Consider the following 27,608-nt stretch of genomic DNA (forward strand, 5'->3'; position numbering starts at 1 on the left):
GCTAGTACTGAGGGACCGGGAATATGCACCATCACTTTGGGCAACACCTGTTCATCATGGCTTTGGTGTTTGTATCTTTTTTTTTCTTTTCTATTTTTTTTTTACCTTTTCTTTTAGCTCTCTTTGATTTTTCCAATCCTTGTCTTCCTTATTCTATACAAGGGGCCCGTTTTCCAGGCTTCAATCGTTTTTATGGCTATTTTTCCCGTTTGGCCAATAATCAAGGCAGCTGCAAAATTGAATGTATGGCCTTATTCACTGCAATGTGAGACTACCAATGAATCCAGGTCTCATCTAACTGCTCACTCATGCTCTCGCAATCTGGTGTTTAGCCTCCTCCCCATCTGTCCCACATAATGGCAGGGATACTCTATGCAGGGAATCCAGTAAATTATATTTGAAGTTTCTCCCACCACCAAAAAGTCTTTGTAGTGCATGATTTGTCTTCATACAGTAGAAAGAAGATGGCCGTATACTTAAATATACTTAAATTTCTGAAATTAGCTAATTATCTTGCGAAAGAAGCAAACAACATTTGGCTATGGTTTCTGATATTAGATAAAAGACTGATCTAAATTAGAAATATATGAATTACAGGGAAAGAGACTGTTAGGTTTAATCAATACCAGGTGATCACTAAGCTGCCTTATCCCAGAGAAGAAATAAATACAATTTTAAATACAAGCATTCATACTGGTTGACTTTGCTTAATAACTGCCTTGTTTAGCAACTGTTGAAGTTACAATGGTGCAGAAAAATAACTTTATAACCAGTTCTCACACTTATGACCATCACAGCCTCCTTGTTAAATGATCAACATTAGGGAGCTTCACAACAGTGAAGTATTTACAACTGTTGCAGCACCTTGTGGTCATCCAAGTGTCATTTTCACACTTCACAACCAATTTTGAACAAGCAGAATTTATGGAGAAACTGGCAGAAAATTCATGGTCATGTGATGTTTTGCTTAATGATCAATGTTAGCTCGCCTAATGACCAAATGACAAGGGATATCATAAGTCCATTGGAATCATGTGATGTTTTGCTTAGCAACTGCATCACTTACTGATGAAATTGCCAATTCCAATTGTGATTACTGTATGTGGACTAACTATATGCTATGTGTGCCCCAAATCAGTGCACAGGTAGCAATGTAGTCCAAGATCTCTGTCACATGCCAATTCCAGATTGCAGCCAAGCCTCCAGCCAAACTGTCCTCTAGATCCTTAGAGAAAACCTGAAGTTTCCTCTGGAATCCAACTGAGTTATCTGTAACTCCTCTTGGATTTGAGGCTCCTCATTAAAAAGCCTGTGGCAGTTGTGGCCAGCAAGTATTTTGCACAACTCGATCTAGTGTACAAATTGTGCTCATTCCTGGTCCAGAAATCAACACTCACCGTCATTCATGCTTTAGTCATTTCTTGACTGGACTATAATGCTGTCAAAGACTATCTGGAAATTCCAGTTAATTTAGAATGTAGTGGCATATAGTTAAGGATGCATCTCAGGAAGTTTGCCCAGGTAATACTGTGTGTGCTGCACTAGCTCTACAGAAGGATATCTATTCAGAGCCAGGATATATTATGTCATAATTTGTCAATAAATCAGAATTGATTCATCCAGATAGAATGTAAACAATGATTTACAATAACTGGAGTCATACATCATTCTAAGCCACATCTAAACCACTAGACCAGTGTTGGCTAACCTTTTTGCCATCGCTTGCCAGGAGAGGGGGGGGCGGGGGAGGTTCGCGCACATGAGTGTCCACACCCATAATTCTATGCACCCTGCCCTGCATGCGCAACCCCCCTCCCCCCCCACTCCTGGCACGCGATGGCCCAGTAGGCCCATTTCTCTTTTTTACCTGGCTCCAGATCTTCTCTGTGTATCTGCGGAGGGTGAAAACAGCCTTTCCCACTCCCTCGGAAGCTCTCCAGAGGCCTGAAAGGGCCCATTTCCCAACTTCTGGTGAGACAGGAAGTGACATTTTTTGCTGTCCCCAGCCTCCAGAGCTTCTCTAGAACGGGACTTCCCCCCCCAGGCCCTCCAGAGGCAGGAAACAGCCTGTTTCCCTACTTCTGGTGGGCCCAGAAGGCCCGAAAATCAGCTGTCCAGTGCACACATGAACGCCAGAGCTGAGCTGGCGTGCCCACTGATATGGCTACGCGTGCCACCTGTGGAACACGTGCCATAGGTTCGCCATCATGGCACTAGACCATAGTTAAGATCTATGCCTGTTACTCTAATCACGTTGAATAAAGGATGTGAATTAAACATCTAAAATAAAAGCCAGACTTCAAAGCATGGAGAAATTTGAGCATACAGAATTTTGCTTTACTTATAGTTATTTTGAAAATCACAAGTTGCTTTGTTTTTCTTTTAAAAAAAGATACTTCCAAGAACTTTATATATTTTCCAATTTGACAGGTAGGAAACGTGAGAGAGAAAAAGAAAGAGAAAGCTAGGTGTAATAGGGTCAGTTTTGTTTCCCTAATATTGTGGTGTCTTCAAGTCCTGTACTTTGTTTCCATACCAGCAAACAGAAGCATATATGACAGCTTATTTGAGGAAAACTAAACTATAAGTCAGAAACCTTTTTTAGGAAATGGGTTGCACAGTATTGGACATGCTGAAAGAAATAAACATTAAAGTAAAAATATAACTGAAGCTTTACAAGATTTCATGAAAAAACATATACCCTTCAAATTTTTAATAATTTTAAATAATTGTTAAAACTGATTTTAAAAATTCAGATTCATCCAGGATTGTTGCAGGTACAGTGCTGATTCCCATGCTAAACTCATTCCTAAACTGGTTTTGATCAGCAAGCTCTTCTCAAATTATTTCAAGTTGTTTACTTTTGCTAAGAGCTACTACTAATAGGTATTCCTGTGAATTTTTGTTTATATTAAAGAATTATAAAAAATAAAATTGATTCAACTTGTTTTTATTCCACATGTACAGATTTTTCAGCTGCTCTTTCTCCAAACAATACTAAGTGGTCAAAGTTACATTTCTGGCTTTATACTGGGTTTCTTGACTGCAATAAATGTTCTAGTATTACATTTTTGGTTTGAATCAAACTGATGACATCTGATGGAAAACATTAGCAAAACTATGATACCAAGGAGCATACAGAACCAAATTTCCTACTATTGCTTTTTAATCAGTTACTTTTCATTTTCCTTTCCTACATATTTTTTATGAGATATTTCTGGCTGATCTCCAGGATAAAAGAGCTTGAGGCTTAATGTAGCTTACTAAAAGATTATCATTTACATTGCTGTCTGTATATTAAAAGATAAAACAAATTCAATATCTGCTGTCTTCATGGACACAAACATATAGGGATTTTTTTTTTGTAACACTGAAATGGTTTTCTATTGATTTCTTCCTCCCCCACTTTCCAGTGTTAAAAGGCTTCAAGCTTATAGCCTTGTTATTTTCTGTAGGTTTCTCATCCAAGCACTAACCAGGCCTAAGCCAGCTTAATTTCTGAACACAGATAAAGTTGGCAAGTTGTTGCTACCTGGTCTCTGGTATAATATAGCTAAATTTCAAGGGATTAACTCATTTCTATATACTGCCGACAAAACAATATGAATTTAACTATTGAGTCCAAGGTTCAATACTACTTTACAGCACCCACACCTCTGCAAATAAACATAGTTAATGCAAAACAGTTTTAGAACTGTCACTGTGGTTCTGCAATAATCAAGCACAGTCACATATTCCATAATAGTAAGTGCAATCAATTTTTTCTGTCCAGAGTGCTTAAATTTTTCAAATGTACAGAATATACTGAAATAATTTCTCTTAGAAGAAAGACAGCTGAACCAGCATCTGGGGGTAAAAAGGAATGTTTTCACAGGCAGAGTTAGTAAATACCACTGGTCTTAACATTCTTCCTTAAATGGAAGCTAACACTGACTAAGCTAAAAAAAATATTTTCCTACAATAGATGTTGCAACCCAGTTATTAACCTTTGCAACACCTTCAATCAGAATACATGAAAGCTATACACTTTGTAATTTAAAAAATATATATATATTTCATGTCATTGTTTGAAATATTCTGTCATTTTTCATTTCTATGTGACAAAGAAAAGCTATGGTTTTGCTATACATATGTTATCAAGGCAAAAACAGTACATAAATGAATTTACATAAGCACCAATCTTACATTCCTGTATGTATAGCTATACATACTAAATGTATGAAAGAGAACACACAATCCTTTAAACGTAACATCTCTAAGTGTTAAGATCATTTTCAAGGAATTGGAAATGAAAATTTAGAATGCTAAAACCAGTTTTAATATATATAATCCAGCTGTCTTTTAGCATTAGACTATTTTAGATAGCCATGTAATTCAAACCAGTAAGAGAAGGAGGAGATAAAAGACAGAGGTTTCCAAAACCGGTCTTATTGTTATTGTTTTATATTTTTATATGCTTGAAAGTGCCTTATTTAGGGTGACCCTCTGCTGCTGGAAGGTTCTTTAATCTGGCAATGGTTTATGTCAGTTGAATAGGGTGGGAATCTGCTACACTTTCCAATATGCTATCAAAAAAGCCTGTTCCATTTAGTGGATAGGATTGTGAAAGTTGCATATAAGGTAAGGGAAGTTTAAGCAAAGAGACAATCAACAAACAGGTTTTCCTTCCCCATTTTACTGGGAGAAGCTTCAAAAGGCCTCTCATTAATAATCTCCAGCACCAAGTAGAGTTTATTGCTTTGTATTTCTTTACTGCACTACTAGTGACAAATGGATTAAAATTTAATTGACAGAATTTGGCAAAACATTATTATCTGAGGTTAGTTACAATGGAAATTAACCTAGAATCTCCCTAGCAAGTTCTATCTTGCTAGGTGAAGCAGGAAGATTAATTATAATTTAGCATGTCAACAAAACCAGAAAGTGTTGTTCATCTTACTGTTAGACAAGAAAGGCCAGACTCAACACCAATATTTAAATCCTTGACTTGCACCCACAACTAGGACTGAATTGACATTATTAAATTGAGGCAGTCATAAAGTGAGATACCACATGATCACATTGACTTACAATGGCAATTGTGGCATTCTCCACTGCATTTGGAAGCAAACAAATGTTTGCTGGTTCTTGCTGGGCCAAGCTGGGAATTCATGTGGGGCTGGGGAGAGAAGGCAGCTGAGAGAATGAATGCTCTCTGGCGCTTGCTAGGCCAACTGAGATTTCTCAGGACGTGGCAAGCTAGCCCAGAGCCTCAAGTTCTAGATCTGATTGGAACCCCACAGGGTAGGTTAACAGCAGTGGTGAAATCCAATTTTTTTTACTACCGGTTCTTTAGGCGTGGCTTGGTGGGCGTGGTATGGCTTGGTGGGCGTGGCTTGGTGGGTGTGGCAGGGGAAGGATATTGCAAAATCTCCCCCACTCTGGGGCTAGCCAGTTCTCCGAACTACTCAAAATTTCCGCAACTGGTTCTCCAGAACCTGTCAGAACCTGCTGGATTTCACCCCTGGTTAACAGGCAGTAAAAAGGCATAAATGGGGAGGGGAAGATAGGTGGGTGGGAGTGGAATGTCCCTGTAATTTAAGTATGAACAGGCTGCCAAATGCCTAATTTTAATCATGAGTGTAAGGATGCTACAATGGATGTAACTTTGGGTACAGATTGTAAATCCATTTTTTCATCACCATCGTAACATCGAATTAATGATTGTCACTGAATAAATGACTGTGTAAATTAAGGACTACCTGTAATTTAACCAAAAATTCAAGTAAAGGTAACAAGTCTGGGTAGAGGCTTTGTAACTTTTCATTTTTGTAACTTTCAGTTGCCTTTTAGAAGCAAATCCTTACATGGTGATTTATTTCATATAAATATGTAACAGGAAGTCATGTTTATTTTTAAATAAAGGCATGCTTCTATCACAGAAAACAATAGCCAAAAAAATCCAGTTAAATAGCAATAGCATATCAGTAGTCATCAATTAACAACTGCCCTGTTTAACAACCATTTGAATTTATGACAGCACTGTGTCATGATTTTCTAAAAGGGAGAAAACAGCATTAGATACAATGTATAGAGATAGTAATGGACTTATGACCACTCATTTAGTGGCTGTTTAAAGTTACAGCGGCACTGGAAAAAGTGACTTATTGGTTTTTTACACTTATGGCCATTCCAGCATCCCCATGGTCATGTGATCAAAATTCAAGTGCTTGTTAATTGGCATGTATTTATGACAGTTGCATTCTTCCAGGGACACGTGATCGCCTTTTGTGACCGTCAGAGCAGCAAAGTCAATGGGGAAGCCAGATTCACTTAACAACATTACTAACTTAACAACTGCAGTGAATTCACTTCACAACTGTGGCAAGAAAGGTCATAAAATGGGGCAAAACTTACTTAACTGTCTTGTTTAGCAACAGAAAGTTGCCCTCAATTATGGTCTTAAGTTAATGATTATCTGTATCTGCAATATACTGTGGTAGCAAACAAAATATAGCTGAAATGCTTCATAGTGCACATTTTTAGTGTGCAGATAACATGCTTACAGGGTTTTTTTTCAATTTTGTTTTAATTTTTACTTTAAGACTGTCTTTCATCACTGGGCCTGCCGCACCCAAATGGGACACTTAAGATAATAAATCTGTTTTAGGCATCCAAATTATATTTGCTGATACTGTCTCCTTCCTTTCAGCCAGGATTACAGAAAACAAGACCAAAAGAATGAAAACACTTTTCCCTTTTTGCTTGAATAAAACAAGGGTAACTTAAAACAGGTCAATTTTCACTTATTAAATAGCTTGTAACAAATACAGATTGCCAGCTGGACCTAACCAGGATCCACCTTTATTGCTAGTGAATCCAGTAAGTACTCTGATTTCCCTAGGCAGCGATGGCTAAACTTTTTTCCGTTGTGTGCCAAAAGCGGGGGTTGCACGGGGGTGTGTCATGTGCTTGCGTGCCCACACCCATAATTCAATGCCACACATGTGAGTCCCTTGCGCTTCCCCCGCTTTTGACACATGATGGCACAGTGGGCCCATTTCTCACCCTCCCCAGGCTCCAGAGGCTTTCTTGGAGCCTGGGGAGGGCGAAAACGGCTTTCCCCACCCCCCGGAGGCCAGAAATGGCCTGTTTCCTGACTTCCAGTGGGTCCAGAAGGCCTGAAAATTAGCTGGCGCACTGGAGCTCAGCTAGGGCAACGCTTGCGTGCACACCGATATGGCTCCACATGCCACCTGTGGTACACATGTCATAGGTTCGCCATCATGGCCCTAGGGCATACCTAACTTGAAGTCCCTAAAGACTGGAGCCTTTACCCTACCCTCAGCTCTCCTCGAAAAGCGATACAGGAAGATTCCTTATCCAGAAAGACAATACCCCTGTGACTCTGGACACCCAGAAACAAGGGAGCATGTGCTTCTCCACTGCCAAATACTACTGAGATATCCATACCAGCGTCATCTTATCATTACTGAATAAATACCCACAGCACACAAGACAGTTCTACATCTCCCTGCTGCTTTCAGATATCAACTGTGCTACAACATGCAATGTCGCTACCTGATACCAACATGATACAACATGCAATGTTGCCAAGTTTATTTATTCATTTATTAGATTTGTGTGCCGCCAATCTTATCTAGAGTTCTATACTGCAGTGCTCAAAATTCATCAGATGATGACCTGTAGCCAAAATTAGTCTTAATGAGCACCTAGTTTGGTAGGTGCTACCAAAGGCAGTCCTCAACTTAGAATTGAGCCCAAAATTTATGTTGTTAAATAAGAAATTTGTTAAGTGAGTTTTGCCCCATTTTACGATTGTTCTTGCCAGTTGTTAAGTGAATCACTGCAGTTGTTAAATTAGTAACGCAATTGTTAAGTGAATCTGGTTTCTCATCACTGTTTATTGTTGCTATATGTTCCTCCTGAGCAGTGTTCCTTCTTAAAACAGTATATTAATTGTGCCAGTTTGTGTTCTGGGACTTAAATTCAATGTAGGTATTAGGTAATCTAATTCCATGGCCATAATACTATTAGAGGAAAAATAACAGAGATCAAAACTTAATGTATTATTCATCATACCAACCCACATACTATTCTAATATGATCACTGACTGAAGTAAGTAAAATCTAATCTAATCTACACACTATCACTGTTGGTCTTTTGTTCTGGTGCAATGTAATGGTTTTAATCCCTCAGGTTTAGCAGGAATAGAAATTCATGAGTTGCTGCCCTTTTCTATAGCATGTGATAAGATTTATTTTCAAGGGATCAAGCACTATACAAGAAATGGAAAGCAGAATCAGCCCCACAGTTCTATTGATACCCAACTTCATTTGATGGAACTTTTAAGATCTGGTATCTGAACTTATTTGGAAAATAAAGAAACATGCTGGAGCAGACCAAAGACCTATTTAGAGTGTTTACTGCTCTAGTGTTTCATTTCACAATTAACTAATTTGATATATCGGTACATCAGAAGACCACAAACACTATTTGAACAGTTGGTAATGACTGGAGTGCTGTTTTAGGTTCTTTTTTCATATTAGACATTATTGTAATTAGGAATATCTTCTAAAGTACCCTCAATGTTTTCTCTACTGTACCGATATTCAGTTTAAACTTTCTATCTTTGTTTGGCTTTCTTGGAATCAGTAATCTTTATTGGAATACTTCAGCATGCCATTTCAAGGTTGGAACCTCTTTCTACTGTTTGCTGATCTTGTGTTTTTGTGCCCATTTCCATCTACAATGTTTTTACAGATGTCATTGTAATACTTCTTCATGTCTCTTTTAACAGCTTTCTGAAATTCTTGTTAAGTTGCTTCCTGAAAGCTTTGTCTTTGGCTTCTCTTCTTTTCTTGGCAATTTCTGCCATCAGTTCTTACATCTAGTTTGCTTTCTTGGTCTTTGGCAGCCTCTTTTTTCATTAATCCATAACAATTATTTGATACCATTTAATAGTTCCCCTGGTTCCTTATCAATGAAATTCAGGACTCAGAATAAATCCTGATGTTTTCTTTGAGAATTGTAAATATAAAATGAAGCTCATATTGTGATTGGCTTTCTTCTACTTTATCTTGACTTGAAACTTGCATGATTTCATAATCTGTTCCACAGTCAGCCTCTTTGCTTTATAACTCAGCCCTTCAAACTCCCTGTACCAATAGTATAGTCAATTTAATTTTGGTATACTTCGTCTAGCGATGTCCATATATATAGGCATCGTTTTGCTTTTTTTAGTCATGGACTATTTTTTTTTAGTCATCAATAGGTGGCTTTCCTATACTTCTAAAACTCTATTTCACATGACCTGTGTGAAGTGTGAGTTAATTTGTAATAATCCTTCTAGCCATTAAAGAGGGTATGAAGCAGCAAAATTAATTACTTCAGTTGTTGTCATTATCAAACATCTTTTGGATACTTTATAAAATTGACTAACATTATCTTTTCAATTTTAAATATTTCTTTTTAACTGAATTTCCTGATTTATTCTGCTATACTAATTCATTGCAACTAAACAATCACCAACTGTTTTATACTTTAATAAGTTCCATCAAAGCCTAGGGATTTTTAAAAACCTAAAATATTCATCTAAATAAAAAAGAAGGTGGAAGTACTACTTGTTGCTACAACATGTAGAATTAATTTAAAAAATTACAAAGCCTTGAAAAACAACTTAGTAAAACATACACAAATCAAGAAATGTTTGTTACTGCATTCAAGAACATAATACAGTATTTGCAAGATGACTCAAGACCACATTTGAAATACTGAAATACAGAAAAAATAAAAATTAATATAAATATTCTTCAGTTAGCTTAATCTGAGAAGATATGGCAAGTGCTCTGCAGTTAAACAATTAAGTGTTCATTTGAGATCAACTCTCATGACTTCTGGCAGTGTTTATACATATTTTGCTAGGGTATTTAGCCATGTTGGAAAGAAAAAAAACTGGGTCCTACACGCCTTGTATAGGCAGATGAAACTTACTAATTCAAAGTGAGGAGCAGATGTTTAATAGCTGGCAGTACAGTTAAGAACAAAAAGCTCAATGTGATCCAAATAAACTAAACATTATCCAGTATTTAAAACTTACTCATACAAATTTTATATAAAAACCCAAAAGTTTCCACCAGAAACATTTTAATACAATTGAGGTTACTTGATCTAGAAGTTGATATATTAAGATATAGCCAACATGTAAGAAGTGACTACCAATTTGAAAATCTTTAACCTTTCTTTCATTATACTGCCGTTAGGTTTTTAAGAACAACAATATTTCAACTACAGTGGCAGCAATGACAAAAATATATTTTTCAAGTTGGATATTCTTAAAAAAAAAGATGCAATCAAGTACTTTCCACGTTTATAGTCAGGAGAAAAAATAAAGGTTGTATCAAGTTACCAGATTCCATACACAGATACACTGTATTCTTTCCTCAAGATTTTCACCATGTAGTTAGATCACATTTGAAAACGTACAAAAAATACCTTGTTTTAAGTTCTTCAACCTACAGTGATAAAGTGTGATGTACCTAATATTATAAAGTAGGAATCAATACTATAGGCGGCACTGGAGATGCCTCACTGATATTTCAAACATTAGATAGATACCAGAGTTTTACAAAACCATTTAAAACTAGTAACTTATTTCAGAATCTTAACATTCTGTTAAACATGGCTTTCATTCTAGTCAGAAGTCTAATTTGTAACAACATTCCATTTTCTATTTCAATTTCCAAAATTGACTATTATTATTGTTGGTCCTTTTGTCTTCATGTTCACATAACAATAACAATAACTCAAGAATTCTATTACAGGTAGTCCAATTGGGACCAGTGACATGGTCATTAAGCAAAGCAATTGCTAGGTAAAAAAAAAATCATCAAGACTATACTTACTTTGTATATATTTTCTTCTTTGCTTTACAGCATCAGAAAGATATAATCCTAAACAGCCAGATGAACTCAAATAGTTGGGGACAGTTTCTGGAACTTGAGTCAAAAGGAAGCTAGATAAAAGGGCAAAGCTTATAACTCTTTCCCCACTCTTCCTCCCTTTGGAATGCTTACCCTGGGATAATTAGCAACAAGCAAACTACTCTACATTCTACTCTACAATTGCTCTACATTCATTGTAGAGGAAGGAATTTCAAGAGAGTAAACGCACATGCACAATTGTATTAGCCTAGCCCAGGGGTGGGCAACTGTGGCCCTTTTACAACCTGTGGACTTCAACTCCCAGAATTCCTGAGCCAGCTTGGCTGTCTCAGGGGCCACAGTTGCCCACCCCTGGCCTAGCCACTTAGATGACAAAAATGCCTATAGTGTGAAATTGATTAGGGTTTTGTCATTGTCAGGCAGCAGCACAGCCTGCTGGAGGATTCTAATCAATTAATAAAAGTTACAGAGCACTTTTTAAGATAAGGACAACTCAGGAAGAGATAGGTTGTTTAAGTAAATTCTTCACTCCGTGAGAAGAAAAAACAGATCAGGACCAGGACAACAGGTGCTGATTGTAACTCACTAATGTGATTGAGAGATGCTGCAAAGGTCAGAAATGCATACATTGATCAGAAAGTTACTTTTTCATCACCATCATAACTGCAAACAGTCGCTAAACAAGGACTAGCTTTACTTTATTTGAAAGTTTTCTATAATATCCATCAGTTTAAGGAGTTTTTAGAGCTGTTTACAAGCAAAATAAAATATGGGTGGAAGCCATGACTCACAGGTGTTAAATATAAAGTAGAATAAATATTATGTTAATAAAGCATCAATATTTGTGTAACTTAATGCAGTTTTCCTTACATATACAACTTGTTATTCTGTCCTATTAACAATCTTGTTATACATGCTCTCATCTCTATTTCATCCTAAAAACTTGTAAAATTGTCCATGATTCTCCTGCAAGTTTTATTTCTAGGTGGGAATTTGAGGGTAGGACTTATTATATGTAAACAGCATCTTTTGCTTCTAAACACAAAGAAAAATAGTCAAGTATTTTACAATAGAATTTCATATCCTTTGAGAAGGAAGCACTGAATCATCATTAATAAAACTGGTAACTGATTATCCAAATTTCTAACTTTAAACTAGTCATCACAGGCAGTAAAAACAACTAAGGTAAATAAAGTTGAACTATAAAGTCCATCAGTTAAATATTTTCAAATTAAAATAGTGACCTTTCTTCAATTAATCCCATTAAACAAGAGGACTCATTCTGCAAAATATAAAAAAGATATAGCCTTTCAGAAACTGAATAAACTGATCAATAATACATTGTAATACTGAATCTCTGTAAAATGTCATCACTTCAAATAACTTGCACTGGGCTACAGTTAGAACATGTTTAATTACATTTAAATAAACAAGAGCATTATGACTTTAAAACAATATTTGATTTCATGCTTGAAAGAGAAATATGTCTAGTAAGAAATGTATTTCATTAGTTCATTCTGAATTGTAAGTTTACTTTAAAATGCATTTTCAGGACATATATATTTTAAAAAGTAGCATGGAGGACAGAAAGATGCCTAGCTTTGATTTAGAAGCTCACTGAACTGCTGATAAGGACAATTTCCCCCCCCCTCTCTCCTCAGCTAACAAGTGACCTATGATCATATTGCAATATCTCAGCCTTTTGAAAGGTTGACTATAGAGGGCAATTGGGTAATGTAGGAGCTGACTGGCACAGTATAAAGGATCTTAGTCAAACAGTATTCACAGATTATTGTAACCCTGTTACAATCAAAAGAGACAATTTTCTGAATAAGATTTCTCTAACAGGTCTAGCCAGACTCTGAAATGACTGCAGTCCTACCTAGAACCACTTCTGTGATGACTCAAATTAGGCCTTGAAAGAAGAATGCAGTATCTAATTTCCTCCTCACACAAACTGCTTTGTTATTGCTCTAATTTTTCACTGAGCCTTGAACTAGTAAGTCTACACAGTAGCATGATGGAGGAACTTAGTCTTGAGGCTCAGATTGGATAAATTCTAGATAACTGGCTACTGAGAAGACAGATGATTAAAAAGGGTAATATCTCTGTGGCAATGGTTGGATCTCAACCACTTTAAAAAGAGAATAAAGAAAAACACACAGCCCTAAAAACTTTTAACACTACAGAAAGAATTATCCCTGCAAAAATTGAGCTCAATTTCTTCAGAAATCATATTTCAGGGCAGAAAACAAGCCAGTAAAAGGTATGTGAAGCCAATACAGAACATTTAATTATTATTACAAAGTATTATTAGAGGCCTGAATCTGCCCTTTGAACAAATCAGGCTGTCTCAGTACAGTGCTATGAACTACATTAGACTCATTTTATAACTGAAAAGATCAGTTATATTTTATAAATATTTTGTTCTTACTTACACCTCGTAGTAACCCTACTTGAAAACACAACATTCAGAAGCACGGTAAACAAATAAAGTATAAATAATCCATCTATTGGCCATATTTTCATTTTGCAAAGAATGGATAAGTAGTCAGCATTTTTTAGTTTGGCCTTAATTACAGTAAGCGTAGACCTCTTTTTCAGGCATTATACAAAATGATGCAAGTGCCACAAACCCTTTTTAAATAATTAACTGAATTCTCACAAGAATGGAAGATCCCTCCTGTAAAATAGCTTTACACATCTCTCTAGAGCCATGAGTGACCAACCTTTTGGCTGGGTGAAGAAGAATTGTCTGGGGCTCCATATAAAATATATAATATAATTAATGTATATACAGTAGATCCCATAATAATGTTAAAAGTTTACAATCTTATAGGGCCTGAATTTCTAGCTTTCCAGGACCACATACAATCCATGGCTCACAATTGGCCATGCCAGCTTTAAACCAAATCAAACAACCATATTTAACGATAGCATTGTATATAACACAAACCCATATAAAAATGAGCTGGCCAGTGAGAAAATTGCTTTTATGATGTCCAACAACTGTCTGGGCAATAGCTGTTCTTATCAGCTAAGTCTGTCATTCCTATATTTCACTTCATCTTGACTACACTGTTTCAGCAAGCCCTCAAATACCATAGACACTTACTTCCAACCCCCATCCCTTCATGAAATACAATAATGTGGACTGCAATAAACAAAGGTGTTAAGGATGTCATAAAACAACTGCTTATAATGCAACAGACTAATATGACTATAGCTCTGGAAAACTATTTTTGTGTTGAGTTTGACAGCCATGCATGTTTGTTGACAGTTTTTTGAGGGAACTAATGAAGAGTCTTTTTGCATCTGCTACTTTAGTTCTTAATTCAAAACGCTGGCTTTGATCTCTGAAAAACAGAACAAAACCCATCCATCTTAATAAATAATTATCTGATGTACAGTAGGTGGCTGAATGTGCTTTTGTGATCATTTATCGTGTTGTGATGTTTTTCTGGTAATGTTCAATTGCCTTACAGATCCTTTTGAAAAGAAACACAAGATATAAATATTTAGTTAAGACTGTTTGCCCAAACATTTGTTATAGATAATTTTAGTACAAACGAATAAGCAATAAAAAGAGGGAAAAAGAAGCATGTCCATCCTACCAAAGAAGATGTGACTGAATATTTATTAAAGTTTAGGAAACTAGCAAAATAAAGTAAAAGGTATTAATGCCACCAGAATGAACTTGTTAAAATGATGGATTGCCTCTTGAGTTATTTCTGACATTAAGAAAGCTCAGCTGATTATTTTATTTATTATGCTGCATTGTTATTGAAAGAAAACATTTTCCACTTCTCAGGTGCCAAAATAACCTGGCCAACTTTTAATATTATATTCACTGGGGAAGCCTGAAGGGAAGTTATTTGCTATTGCTCTATTTTTTTCTAAATCTTCCACTATTCTTTCTCTTTTTTAAATTAAATAACAGATATACAATCAAGAACTTCTCCACAAAGATATTAATGTATTCCTTTTCATAAATAAAATGCGGATAGTTCTGAAAAAAAAATCTACATTTTCAATAAGAATTTGGCATTGTTTCATAAGATGTGTTTGATTTTAGGCTTAATTTCTCATCCCTCCTAACAGGGATAATACTAAATGATCTCACATTTGGACAAACTGAGGAATGGACTCTATTCTTATTCATTTAGAAAATGTGACTGCACTTAGTTGGATTCTGCTCTCGTTTTTAAACCTACACTGGTCACCAGTTGTTTCCAAGTGCAATTCAAGGTGATGGTTGTCACCTTTAAAGCGCTACATGTCATAGGGCAGATATTTGAGGGCTCATCAGTCTCCTATGTTTCCTGTAAAAAAAAATTGACTTGCTTTAGGTCCCATCAATTAAGCAATATCATCTAGTGTGAAACGGCCTTTTCTCGGTACATATCCCCCAAATACAGTTTCTTGGGGGGTAGGAGGGGGAATTCATTATTATTCCTGTTTAAGGAGGGCATTAAAAACATGTATCTTTCCCCAGGCCATAACTTAGTATATAAACAGAGGATCTTTTGTTGCTGTGGATTGGAGAGACCGTTGGTTATTGTATTATCACTGATGACACTATATTTGCGACTTTATTTTTTGTATATTTAAAGCTGTCAACAGAATTTGGTGGGCTAGATATATGACTGACTGAAAGACAGTCTGACCCCAGTGGCTGGTTTGCAAATATTAAATCATTATAGATCAGGAGTCTCCAAAGCTAGCTGAGGAATTCTGGGAGTTGAAGTCCAAAAGTCTTAAAGTTGCCAAGGTTGGAGACCCCCGTTATAGATGGCAAAGGACAGAAATACAAATTACTGTTGTATCATATAATCTCTATTTCTTGAAGATACAATACCTTAAGATAGAGTCCTTTAGAATGTTTTGTTCTGGAAATCATTATAACAATTCATTATAAAAGTTATATAAAAAATCAGGTATGCCTCATTAATAATAATTAATTAATAATAATAATTGTATTATGTGTATTAATAAAATCACTATTATTTGCTATATAGCAAAAATCAGTTTAGTGCAAAATAATATTATCAATATTTCCTTCAATTTTCTTTGATAGCTTTTGTAGGATACAATCAGGATCGATCACCGGGACCAGAGGTTTAATCTTCTGAACTTTCGGACTCGTGTTGGAGCCCATCCTCAGGGAACTTCTCTCTACCAGAATGTGTACTTTGGGCTGTTCTATGTGTAGTATTTATGTGGTGCTTGGTTGTGTGTGGCTTTTTTGGGGTGTTGATGGCTAGCTATTATGTCACTGGCTGTTGTTTCCTTGTGCTTGGCTCCTAACTACCTGATAAGCTGGTGGTAAATCAGCACTGTTGAGTGACAAGGGGCCCCATTTCCCAGGCTTTAATCACTTCCCTGGCTATCTTTGTACCCACTCAGCCAACAATGTCATACCTGCTTAGCCAACAAGGCAACAGTTTAATTTTAAAAGAATAAATAAATTTAAAGAATAAGTTTAAATCTATAGTCCCAGAGTTAAGGTTTACATTTTTCAACTAACTTTCTCAAATCATCATCATCATCATTTTAGCCACTGTCTATTCACTGCAGGATGAAGGCCTCTTCCGCATGTTTCCAACCTATACGGTCCTGAGCTCTTTTGTCAATTGGGCCCACAATACTTGCTGATGTCATCGATCCATCTTGTTTTAGGTCTCTTCCATGGACACTTTTTATCAAGTGGGTTCCATTCTATGATTGCCTTGGTTCACTTGCCATCAGTTTTTGCTACGTGACCAGCCCATTTCCATTTCAATTCTTTTACTCTCTTGATGATATTGTATACTTTCCATGGCTCTTTCCACTAATCATAGCTAAAGCTTAAGCTTTCTCAAATATCAAGTGCTAATTTACATATCAAATGTATTTAGTGAGAATATATGGCTTAGCCCTACCTATACTCTTAGTGGTATTTTTATTCACAATAGTGGGGATATATAAAATGAGCAGTTCAAAGTCAACTGTTTTTTTAGTTGTTTTTTAGTTGTAATTTTATAACCAAATTGTTTAATAGAAACAAGCAAACAAATAATCACACATACTTATTATTGAGTTCCTGAATGGTAGTTTTAAATTTTATCAAATTGACAATAACAGAAATCATGTAGCAGCTCATGCCAATATACCGCTAATTATAACTGTTAAATATCTGAAGACTGAATTATTTATTTTATTTATTAAATTTGTATGCCATCCAGCTTTCTAACAAACAACTCTAGGTGACTAATTTGAAACAAATATGCATGATAAAGAGATAGACAACTGAATAGGAATTTATTAAAATCCTTTTTAAAACATTGAAAAAAATAACAATATGTCAGTAGCTATTAGTTGTATACATAGCAAGAATGTATTAATGAAGCTCCCCAACATGCTTGTATTTTCCCAGTCACCTAAACGTTAAGGAATATACCACCTAGTCTCTGCTTAGCTTTAGCAAAAAAAAGTTGATTCATATGTCCTTATACCACACCATTGGATTTTCACATAGAAAACAGGTTGTTTTTTATAGAATTAATTATGTTGTCAAAAATAATCAATAGCAGGTTATTTTAATTCACAAGGTGGAATTTCCCAAAGTGGCTATGAAGGAATGGGTTTTTTTAAAAACATACTTTAATCTATGAACTGTGATCCTGCTTCTCATGTAATAAATTAATACAGGGAAAACTGTACACAAAATATACAATATAGTGTACTTTAAAATTCCATGTTGTCTGTATACAGAACAATATCTAGAAGAATATACTGAAGCTTCTAGAATATCTGGTTAAATCCATAGTTCTTACGTGTAAATTAAGATGTATGCGGATAAAGTGTTTATAATTTACTTGTTAAAACATATTGCACAACATGAATTGCTTCCAAGAAGTGATAATTAAAGTTCTACACAGAATATTTTAGCTTGTAAATATTTCAATCAATATTTTGAAGTTTATTAATACTTCAAATATAAATTATATAGTGAAAAAGTACATATAAACAAATATGCTTAATATGTATAGCTGCCAAGCAAGTTCATCATCCTTTATATATCCAGAATTTACAGACTCAACTCATCTAACACATCCATTATTCATACTACAAGATGCTCTATAAGCAGTCTTCAGCTTTCATCCATTCATTCAGCAACTATTCAAACATACAGTGCTGCTGAAAAGATGAACATACAAACTGATCCTTGAAGTTCTGGCAATCACAGCACCCACACAATCATATGATCACAATCTGGGCACTCAGCTCATGATTATGACATAGCAAGGAGCTATGATCGTCATTTGTAACCTTCCCTGCCAGCTTTCCACAAACAAAGTAATCATTACAGCAATTTGTTCCCACCCATAGCATGCACACACCTGGCCTCCATAGCCTCTGCAGGTCCTCCCTAACCCTCTACTTGTGTACGGTTTGCACTGGGTCTTCCAAATCCTTCCTGGCTTCCCTCGTGGCACCTTTTCACTCATTACCATCCATTGTAACCTAAAAATTATCTGAAATCAGAATCCTTTCTCTGGTTTTCTATACACCTTTTTGTTCAAGATCAAAGTCCTCATTTTACTTCATCAATGCACCTATGTTTTCCTTTTCTAACCTTTACTTTCTATTGTATACATTCCCTTTCATGGCATTCAGTTCACCAATTCTACCTCCCTCAACTATATTAAAGCTTCTGATCTCATTATATAAAAAAGGCTACTTCTCCCCATTAGAGGCTATATTCAGAAGGATATCTTAGTCTTATAAGATTATATATATCTTATACTAAATATGGAAATATTCCATATTTCACCTGTTTTGTTTCAAATTGTCCTGCAAACCTATTTGAAGCCCATAATAACTCCAGTATTTCTGATCTCAAAGGCCACATCTCGGATTGCATCAGGGAGCAGGCATATATCTGTGCATGCACACATAACCTTCTTCATTCAGATTTTGTTCTAAATCTGTTACAATTTTAACAATGAAATAATGCTCTAGATTAGAACAACCCACTAAACAACTAAGTTGGTAATCTGAACAAGTGGAGCCCAGTGTCCAATATTCCATGTTTAGTCAAACCATAAACAATGCAGTGGTGTTGTGGCTCCAAAAACATTAGTAGGAAATAGATTATCAAACCCTTTTTAGTGAGAGATTAGGTCTGTATTTGCTACAGAAAAGCTAAGGTTACCTGTCAGATAAGTTACCTAGAGCAAACTATGACTCTATTGATACCACTAGGTATATCAGTGGCCTTTTTTGCCATTGACAGTGGTATCTTTTTGGAGCACCTGAGTAAGCTGGGAGTAGTATTTTTGTTTCTACCCTTATTTACAGGTAGTCCTCAACTTACAACCACAACTAAGCCCAAAATTTGTGTTAAGTGAGAAATTCGTTAAGTGAGTTTTGTCCTATTTTACGATGTTTCTTGCCACATATGTTAAGTGAATTACTGCAGTTGTTAAAATAGTAACCTGGTTGTTAAGTGAATCTGGCTTCCCCATTGACTTTACTTGTCAGAAAGTGGTAAAAGATGGCCATATGACCCCGGGACACTGCAACCGTCAGAAGTGTGATTCAGTTGTCAAACTTCTGAATGTAAATCACGCGACCATGGGGATGTTGCAATGGTCATAAGTCTGAAAAATGGTCATGTCACTTTTTTCAATGCCATTATAACTTTGAATGGTCACTAAGTGAAAGTTGTAAGTCAAGGACTACCTGTATTTGGGTGCTAACAAGAGGTAATGCCTAACATCTGCCTGGCCTCCAGAATTTTGAGCTGCATTTTGCAAAGTTCTGTCCTGTTTCTTAAGTTATTACTATCTCTATATATACTCTTCTTTAAGGAACAGGGGGTCCTCCTCCTTCCAGAGCTGATACTGAATAAAAGTTCCCCTTACTGCCTCTAGCTTTGACTGATTAACCACCTATTCCTCCATCACTTCCTTTCCAAGCCCAATTCAAAGGGATCATTTTGGTGTATTATGGAACTCATTTTTGGAATAAATTGCTACTGAATGTGAAACTGGCCCTTTTGGGGGCAGGGGTGCACTTAACACTCCTTTTACATAAACCTTTCTCCAATTTTGAAGATTTGGACAATTAATTTTAGAACTGCTTCAAAACTTTACAATGCTGGTAAGATCTATTAAAGTAGGCATAATATGGCATTCCAAATACCAATTTAAACTAATGGAAAGCAGAAGAGAACTAATAAACAGGACAATAACAAAAATTGTTTTACCTAATTCAAGACTGGAAAAACCAGTTAGCGGTAGGCAAGAGAAAGTTATATCTTAGTCTATGTGTTCAAATTATTCATGATTTGTAGTTAATAAAAGACATAATGTAGCTATCTTCTAATTGCCGTATCAGTATTTTCATAATAATGAGGAAACAAAACTCTGATATATCAGACATGCTGAAAAATATACAAAGGAAGGATTGTGAAGTCATATATTCAAAGAAGCCATGCCTTCTATCTTTCAAACTCAAGTCAAATCACATGCTAGAATAAATAACTAAACAAAAATGTCTTTTGGAGGATGGGCAGAAGGTACTGAACAGTATGAGTTATTCAATGGCAAAAAACGAATTGGTTTTCCTTTGAAAGAACTGCAGAAATAAGATGAACTTTGATTATGCCTATTTTCCCAATAGATTTTCTTAAACTAAAGATTCATATAGATATTTTGCCCAAGATTGTTGCAAGTTCCTAAACAGCTGCTCTTAGCAGATGCTAGCATGAATCTCATAAAAAAAGTCAAGACTGTTTTCATCAACAGCATCTTCTAAGAGTCTCATTAAGTAGCTGTGAAATAATTAAGCAGTTGTGAAATGAAGTATTAGGTGATTTCAGATGTTACATTCCAGAAAAAAAGGACAGCAATATTGTTTTACATTATTGAATACTAAAGTGGATTGTTAATATCGTTTTTTCTAAGTTTTCTGCTTTTCCATTTAAAGAGTTATTGTCACATGTTTATAACTTTTGGCAGCATTTTAAATTAATGCCAGAATACATGTAAGTTTTTTAAAAAGACAGCCGTATTAGCTAACCAAAATGTTATTTTCTCCCTTTTAAGCCACTGCATACGTTGGTATTGTAGAGGAAAAAAACTATATTGAACTCTATACCATCTGTTTTTAAATTGTCTTAAAAGATGTCGGTCTCTGTTAAAAACAAGATAATAGAGATGTTATAACCAATACTGTGAAGGGGAAAAAAAGTTCAGTATCCGACAGTAACAATATTGGTTATAACATCTCTATTATCCTGTTGTATTTAACAGAGACTGACATCTTTAAGACAATTTAAAAACAGGTCAACATTTTTGAAACAATTAAAAAATTCAGAGTAGGTTTTTTTTCCTGGAACCTATTAATTCAGAGCACACTATACGGATTTATTTCAATCATATTTTACGACAATTTTCTTTTAGGCCTTTCTTAACACATTATCTTCAGACACATCATATACAAAACTAAGGTCATGTGTTATTCAACAGTTAACTATACTAATCCATAGTGAATTGTTTTAATTTCATTAGAAGTTATTTTCACTTTAAAAAAAAACTCCTATAGACTACCGTGATTTTTTTTTTTTTTTAAATTAACCCAAACTCCACAGATCTACGGTGACAAGCCTGTGAAACCTGCAAGTGGACCAAGTAAGGCTGTTCCGGATCCAAGCGGTTTAAGTAATTTCATATACACAGACTAAAAACCAAGGCTACCTTCTTTAATGGGAAACAACAGCCCCAACTTTACAGGCGCGCTAAGTCCAGTTCGATCCATTTAGTTGGATTCGACTGCACTTCTCAAGCCACAAGGACACAACCACAGAAATGAACGAAGCACTCTGTGGTTTTAGCGCCTCGAGCAGTTTCATTCCAGCGGCCTCCCACTGCCCGCGAAGCAATTTGTAGGCATCCAGCCTCACGCACCACCGAGGCAGCCCAGGCAGGCCCGAGAGAGACGGGGAGGGGCCGCCGTCTCGCAAGCCGCCAGGCTCCTCAGGTGCAGCCGAAGGGAGAGGCGTGGCTCCCCCCCCCCGGGCTGGGCCGCCCCTTCCTCCCCAGCGCCGGCCCTCCTGACCCAGCGCCGACTCACCTCGGTGGCCGGGATGTTCACGACACCTGTCGAGCGTCTTTTCTCCCTCAGCTTCCTTTTCTCGATCTGCCCTTTTCCTTTCCGGGCGCTGGGGCCGGAGGAACCTTTGCCCTTGGGAGCCACTTTCTCCTCCTCGGGAGAAGTTGGCGTCGCGCTGGTTCTGCTCCCTGGGGGCTCCGCGCCTCCTGCTCTGGTTCCGGCTGTCGGCTGGGGCTCCTTCGGGGTGTTTCTGGCCAGAGGGATACAATTCATGCCGCCGCTGCCATTGTTGTTATTAAGTTCGGCGGCGGTGGCGGTGGTGCTGCCGCCAACGCCGCTGGTGGCAGTATTGGTGGCAGCTTTGCCATCACTCACCCCGGCCGGCGGTGTTTGTTTGGCCCGCATCTTCTCCCGCTTAGCTTTCCACTCTTCCAAGAAATCGGTCGTAGCGGCGCCGCTGCCCCGATAGCCCCCGGTGGCCATGTTTCAGGGAAGCTGCCGATTCCTTGGCGCCTTCCCAACGAGCCCCGACGTGGCTGCTGACCTTCCGAGGTTTACTAACCGAGCGGACTGGCAAAAGTTGCTGGCCGACCAAAGGAGAGTCACCGAGCGGGGTGGGGAGGAGGACTCCACGCAACCCTCTGCAGGAAACAAAAGGGAGCGAGTGAGGCGAGCGCGCTGTCTCTAGGGAGGTGCTCCTCCAGATCCCCAGGGCAGCCCCCCGATTGGGTCTCCCGCAGCCCCTCGAGCTCCGCTCCGCTTCTCTTTTGGCCCGCCCCCCATCTCCGTTTACCAGCAAATCTGGATTTTTCTCGGCTACTCAAACCCCAGCCAACTTTACACGCTGGAATGGCTGTAGTTCTCACACTCTCTACGCGCACATCTTGCGAACTCTTTTCTTTCTCACGCGCGAGAAGCGCCTATAAAAGCTGCTCTTCTCGGACCTCTCCTCCCAAACCAATGTGAACGGACGATGGGAAGCCTCGAAGACAGGCAGATACCCCCGTCTTAACCTAACTTTACGGAACACGCGCGTTTCTCGCCTTCCCACGGGGTACATAGCTCCCCCACCGAGCAGTTTCCTTTCTCCAACTCCCGGCGTCGGCGAAGTTTTGCGTTCAGAGCGCCCTAACCAGCGCCGTTAAGCGCCGGCGCAGGCTCCAGCTTACCCTCTGATGCTGCCTAGTAAGGAGGCTGCGGAGGCTGCGGCTTCCCCAGGTGAGTTGCCTGGTTGCGGCGCGGAACTCCCGAAGCGGGTCCCGGAAGACTCAACAGCGCTCCCGAAACTTTCCGACTTTCTCCCATAGGGCGGAGGGTAACCAGGCGAAAGGAGCCGAAGCGAGAGCGGAAACTGCCGAGGTGGCCCTGACAATGGGTAAAGGGGCGTGGAGAAGCCTCCCTAACCCTGAATGCCTGGAGAAGTAACTCCCTCCGAGCCGGTTGTAAGTTGAGCGCAGCGGCGCCTGTTTGTTCGTACGACGCCCGGGATGCCTCCCATGACTGCCCAGGTGACAGGCAGCTAATACCTGCGTTCTTCTAGGATAGCATAATTTCTTCCGCCTGAAGTAAGACCAGTTCGGTAGAAATACATACCAGGCGTACAAATATTAGCGTTGTTTTATTAAGACGTGTACTGTACAAAGCCTGTTTTAGGAAACTGAGGTCTGCCTCTTCCTCCATTTGCAAGTTTAACATTTCAGTATTAACTTTTGGGGACAGGATTCTTATGCGAGCTAAAGTTCTTGAAATTAGGCTTTCAATACAGCAGTTCACAGTAGGGGAACCCAGTCTTCTTTTACACCTAACTTTCTTAATTATGTTTGATACAACTTTTAACAACCGAAAAGCAAAATCTCCCCGAATAAACTATTTGTCACAGGTTGGATACTTATTTTATTGGAAATTGATGAATAAAGGGCATGTTTACAATATTATGTAGCTTGAAACAATATATTCTTCAGTATATTCTTGACACATGTCATTAAGTTTAGAAATGTTACAGTGAAATTAGAATGGATAATTGAGTACTTGTTGGGGGGGGGGGAAATCAGGCCAGACTTCAATAAATGCTGCTCAGCAAAAAGAACCTGATTAGCATTGATGATTGCCTTATGAATAAGAGAAGCAAATAAATGTTTCATTAATTAAAATTGAAATTTTATTTGTAAGAGTCTTCTCTTCTGATTAATGATAGTGTATTATTTGTTTCACAGATGAACTATAACTTTCTCCTATCTCAAAAGTTACATGGGAATTGATACTGAATTGATTTTATAGACATTTACTAAAGTAAGATTGAAAATCCTATAGTCTTTAGATATTCCTCCTTGCTTGATTCTGTGCTGACTCAGAATCTTTTTGTAATTAGAAAACACCCAATGTTCCATCCTTATATTTTCCCCACATTAGCATCCTTGTGATGGAGATTGGGATGAGAGAAAGTACAGGTGGTCCTCTGGTTGTGACTACTCAAAGTTCAGTGACTGTTCAAAGTTACAATAATGCTGAAAGATGAGTTTAGATCCCATTGCGACACTCCATGGTTGCGCAATTGTGATCCAGGTTCCCAGCACCTCAGGTGCTTTTTCACAATTATGATGTTGAAGGAAGTCATATCATATCATCACAATTTCCAGTGTTCCCTGCTGATTTCCCAAAAGGTAGGTCAGTGAGGACGTAAGTTGCTCCTGGTTTGTTTGGGTTTTTTTGCATCTTTCTATAGCTCCTACCCACTGCACCTCCACTGGCCATCAGCATCCATGCACCCATCTATACTTCTAGTGACTGCCTGTGGTACACTCCTGCAGTACCCACACACCTGCAGCTGTACTCCATAGCACCTGTCCACAGCACCCACCCAGTCATAGTGCTTACCTGCAGTTCTCACCTATCAACCTGCTTGCCTGGGACTCCTGCATCTTCCTGCATGGACCTGGGAGTTACAATGGCAACTCAGACTCAGGGATTGACATTGTACTTTATAACTGCATCACTTAGGGACAGAAATTCTAGTTCCAATTGCTGTCATAACTCAAGCATATAATTGGTCTAAGTCACTGGGCCAGGTTTTATCCCTAAGGGAAAATGAGAATTTATGGTTTTCTAGTTTCTGATCCAGCAGTCTAATCAGCACACCAAAGCCAAGCAATCTGTTTGGCCAATCTCATTTTTGAAATTTATTTGGAGAATATAGTGACAAAAGTGTTCCATTCCTGTTTTCCTTTCCTGTTCACAAAATGACTATTGTGTTATTGCGGTATGGCCATACATATAACTTCAGAAATCTATTCTATTGACTAAGTTCACATACCACAGAAGTCCAACAATACAGTATATTGCAACCATGATAGGTATTAATAAAACATTAAGAAATATTTCAATAAGAAAATGCCTAGCAGTATTCAGAAAGAGGAATTGATCATCATCGAGCATAATAATAGTGAGTAAAAACACACACTAGGCAAAATACATTATTCAGCACTTTATTTCCTATTTACGACTTTTGGAGAATAAACGACTAACTCTCCCATTGATAGTCATCAGACTTAAAATTACTTCTTAGCATCAATAGCGTTGAGGTGGCAATAATACATATTCATGGTTTTTTGTGGTGTATTTTAAATGTATGTTCTAAGATATTTATACAATATTTTCTTCAAGGTAATTTTACACAGAACAGGGATGCAAAATGTGTGGCTGCATTTTGCAGTTTGGGAAGATTTAAGGAGAAAAATTGAATCTTCAGCAGCCTGGCTAATGGAGGAGATGAAGCCCAGATACATGTTCTTCCCCACCCCCTAAAATCAGGCTGGTCTTCTGGAATAAGACAGTCCAATTAGTCTCATATGTACTTACCTTTCAGAAACAGCTAAAAACAGCTTTTCCAGAAAATACTTGGAGGCTGCTTACCAGAAGCTAGTAAACTTTGTATTTTTTAATTTTATCATTATGTATTATAAGGCATGAGCTGCCAAGGATCTGCTTACGATTTTGGCATGATGTAAATAAACAAACTCTTCAAAGATGTCAGCAGTAATTTGAATATAAAATTAAAATTACAGTCTCATGACATCCTAGGGGTTTTTTTTAGCCAGTAAACAGGCATTGGATCAGATTTTGTGATTCTTTCCTATATCTGAGTTCCATCATTATATCTGCATCCATCATTGTAGATCTTTCCCAACACTAAAAAACAGCATATTTTAAATTCCAAAAACAGTCACTGACCCCATGGTCTGTTATTGATTAACTCAAGTTCTGTTGTGGTAAGATTGGTGAAGTGCCCATTGCAAAAATGCTGACTTAAGATGTTTGCATTTCAGTAGTGGTATCTCTTAATGGGAGCTTTTGGGGATAACTTTTAAATAAATGTAAATATAGGTTTTCGTGCTCTTTTCACCCACTTCTTAGAATAGTGGAATATATTTCCACTAACTCTTATTATGTTTCCAGTTATAGTAAGAAAACATCTTGCCCATTTCAGAGGGGGATTCATTCCAGAAAAAAGACAGCGCTACAGAGAAGGTGCACTTCCTGGGATTTAAAAGATGGCACTGTTTAATCAAGGAGACTTAGTCTGCCAGATCATACCAAATAGTCATAAACCACAGAAGACAAGAATAAATCTTAAATCTTATCCAAATGCACAGTGGCAACCATAGGTGTACTCTAGCAAGTCCATAACTCCACATTCTGCCACATTCTGGACTAGTTAAATCTTCCAAGTGATCTTCAGAGACAGCAATGTGCAGAGTGGATTGAACCATGAGGTGACAAGGGTGTGAGTCTAGATCGCTAGTGAATGCACAAATTGCATATCACTCCTAATTGGGGAAGTGCAACTCTATCCAGAAGTAATGTCAGAAAGTCCCTGGGTCTGAAAGGTTCCAACAATCTTGGCAGAATTCAACTGGAGGCAGTTTTTCCCCATCTAGGCCTACGCAGCTTTGCAACATAGCGTCAAAAGCCTTATTCAGTCAGCCTGGGAATGAAAAATAAAATTGAGTGTTACTGATGGAGGCTTGTAACTAGAGTCAACTTTGAGCTGTGTTGATTTGAGAGGACAGATTTGATTGTATTTGTCCTCCAAATGGCAGCATTATGTAATCCATATATACTTTATATAATATTGCTATATGCTATTGTTTTCTTAAAAAGATAAATGTAAATCTAAGCCTTTTTCTAAAGACATAAATGATACTAATACAGAAAGTAGTGAGGTGTTTTTTCTGATATTTAAAAGGACTGGATCATTATGATATTGGGTACTTTAATATCTTGCTTATTAGTTCCACATGAATATTGTACAAAACTTGGAATGAAATTTTATATAATTTTCATGGAAATAAACCTCTCTTAAATATACAAAGGATCACATATAAATACTTAATGTTCTTTTTTCTAGCCCTTAAGGCTACAATAGTAAATTTTGACATAAAATATCACAAACAAAAGAACAGGCAAAAAAGGTTGTTATACCCTTGTATTTGATTAGCGAATTAAATTTTATGAATCAATAAATACAGGTAACTTTATTTAATATGCAAAATGCTGATAACTGAAAT

General features: G+C 37.4%; 1 protein-coding gene across 1 annotated transcript in view; it reads right to left on the reverse strand.

Moving 5' to 3' along the window:
* The window catches only part of PAWR (pro-apoptotic WT1 regulator), a 58,062-nt gene extending 35,482 nt beyond the window's left edge, over nt 1-22,580 (reverse strand). The window contains exon 1 of the mRNA XM_070947145.1: nt 22,066-22,580. Coding sequence (XP_070803246.1) covers nt 22,066-22,527 — 462 coding nt within the window. The 5' untranslated portion in view covers nt 22,528-22,580. The remainder of the gene's footprint in view (nt 1-22,065) is intronic.
* Nucleotides 22,581-27,608: the final 5,028 nt, after the last annotated feature.

Source organism: Pituophis catenifer, unplaced genomic scaffold, assembly GCF_029215685.1.
Source record: "Pituophis catenifer annectens isolate HBS135680 unplaced genomic scaffold, rPitCat1.0.hap2 SCAF_7, whole genome shotgun sequence".
NCBI classification, from domain to species: domain Eukaryota; kingdom Metazoa; phylum Chordata; class Lepidosauria; order Squamata; family Colubridae; genus Pituophis; species Pituophis catenifer.